General features: G+C 39.9%; 1 protein-coding gene across 1 annotated transcript in view; it reads right to left on the reverse strand.

Annotated features, from left to right (window-relative positions):
• The window catches only part of LOC106315187, a 2,617-nt gene extending 1,780 nt beyond the window's left edge, over positions 1–837 (reverse strand). Inside the window, exon 1 of the mRNA XM_013752937.1 lies at positions 83–837. Coding sequence (XP_013608391.1) covers positions 83–837 — 755 coding nt within the window. The remainder of the gene's footprint in view (positions 1–82) is intronic.
• Between the last annotated feature and the right edge of the window lie 723 nt (positions 838–1,560).

The following is a 1,560-nucleotide window of genomic DNA, read 5'->3' on the forward strand; positions in this document are numbered from 1 at the left end:
ATTCTGAGGCTTGAGGTGTGGGTGAAGGATCCAGCATTTGTCTTTGCTGTGACCTTTTTTCTTGCAATGGTCACACACCCACACTTTCTTGTCTTCTGGCTTGTAATACCCCTTGTTAGCCATGCCCTCATGTTTGTGCTCATTTCCTTCAACCTTGTTAGCTATGATAAGGTCTCCTTTGCCACCAACGAGTCCCACTGAGCCTTGCTCCTTTTGAATCTGAGCACAAAGCTCCTCAAGTGATGGAAGCTTCTCACTTCTTAGAATGTGTTTGATTAGATCACTATAACCCGGGTTGAGAGTGAACAACAAAGCAAAGACCTTGTCTTGCTCCTTTCTCTCATTAAGTACATCCGGATCAAGACTGGCCGGTCTTAGCATCTCTAACTCGGCCCACAACGATCTGAACTTCCCAAAATGCTTGGAAAATTCAGTGTCCTCTTGACTGAGAGTGTTGATAGCCCTCTTGACTTCAAACACCCTACTGATGTTAGATATATTTCCATATACCTTCTGGAGAGTATCCCACAGCTCCTTGGAAGTTTCACAGTAGGAGTAAGCTTCCAAGATAGAGGTTTCAAGACTATTCTGAATGATGGAAAGGACCATGAGATCCTTCTGACTTCTCTTTCCACCTCCTTCAGCTGCAGCAACAACTTCTTTACCATCCTCTCCTAGGATGGTCTTCTTGGTGTCTTTGCCATCAACAACATACTCCCAAAGACCTCTGCCTCCAGGAGCGGTTTTGACAAGTCTAGACCACAATACGTAGTTGGTTCCCTTGAGGGTAACCGGAATAGAAACGGATTTAAAGACTTCAGTGTAGGAGTTTTCCATTTTTTTTTTCTGGGAATGAAGAACAACTCAAGAACATGATGAACTTTACCAAAAATAGAAAGGGAAAATCAGAGATTTGCGGAAGTAAAGAGAATAGAGTAGAGAAGAATGAATCTCAGGAGCTTACTTGCTCTGATACCATGAAAGAATGTGAGGATAAATAGATTTAGATGAAGAACACAGAGAGAGAGAGAGAAAATAGATCTGGGAGAAACTATATTCTCTTAAATTTAAATTGTGGATATGGATACAAGTTTTTTAAAAGCAAGTTGCCTCAGTACACAATACAATAAAATATTTATTGTTTAAAATATTCAATGGTCTCCTTCTCTCTTCTTCTTCTTCTTCTTCTTTGCTTCTCAAGTCTGGTCTTCTGATTCTAAACTCAAGTCTGGTGCTTTACTCAAATCTGGTGATCCTTATAAAGCCTTATAAACTTTTATAAAACCTTATAAGAATTTTCAAGTCTGACAGCTTAATTCTCAAGTCTATCAGCTTAGTTCGGTTTCATGTCAACAGACCATGGGCTTCATAACTTAGAGCAGAGAAGTCTCATTTCCGCAGGATACGATCCATACGGATACATAAAGATGCACACATTACTGCAACAAATGGGGAGAGATATTGTCAAGAAAAAGACAGAAAAGATTGGAGAGCGACAGTTCTTGATGGATGCCAAGGATATTTCTGATTTACTTGAAGATGAAGATAGTGTAAATTTCA

This window comes from Brassica oleracea, chromosome C9, assembly GCF_000695525.1.
Source record: "Brassica oleracea var. oleracea cultivar TO1000 chromosome C9, BOL, whole genome shotgun sequence".
Classification (NCBI taxonomy): domain Eukaryota; kingdom Viridiplantae; phylum Streptophyta; class Magnoliopsida; order Brassicales; family Brassicaceae; genus Brassica; species Brassica oleracea.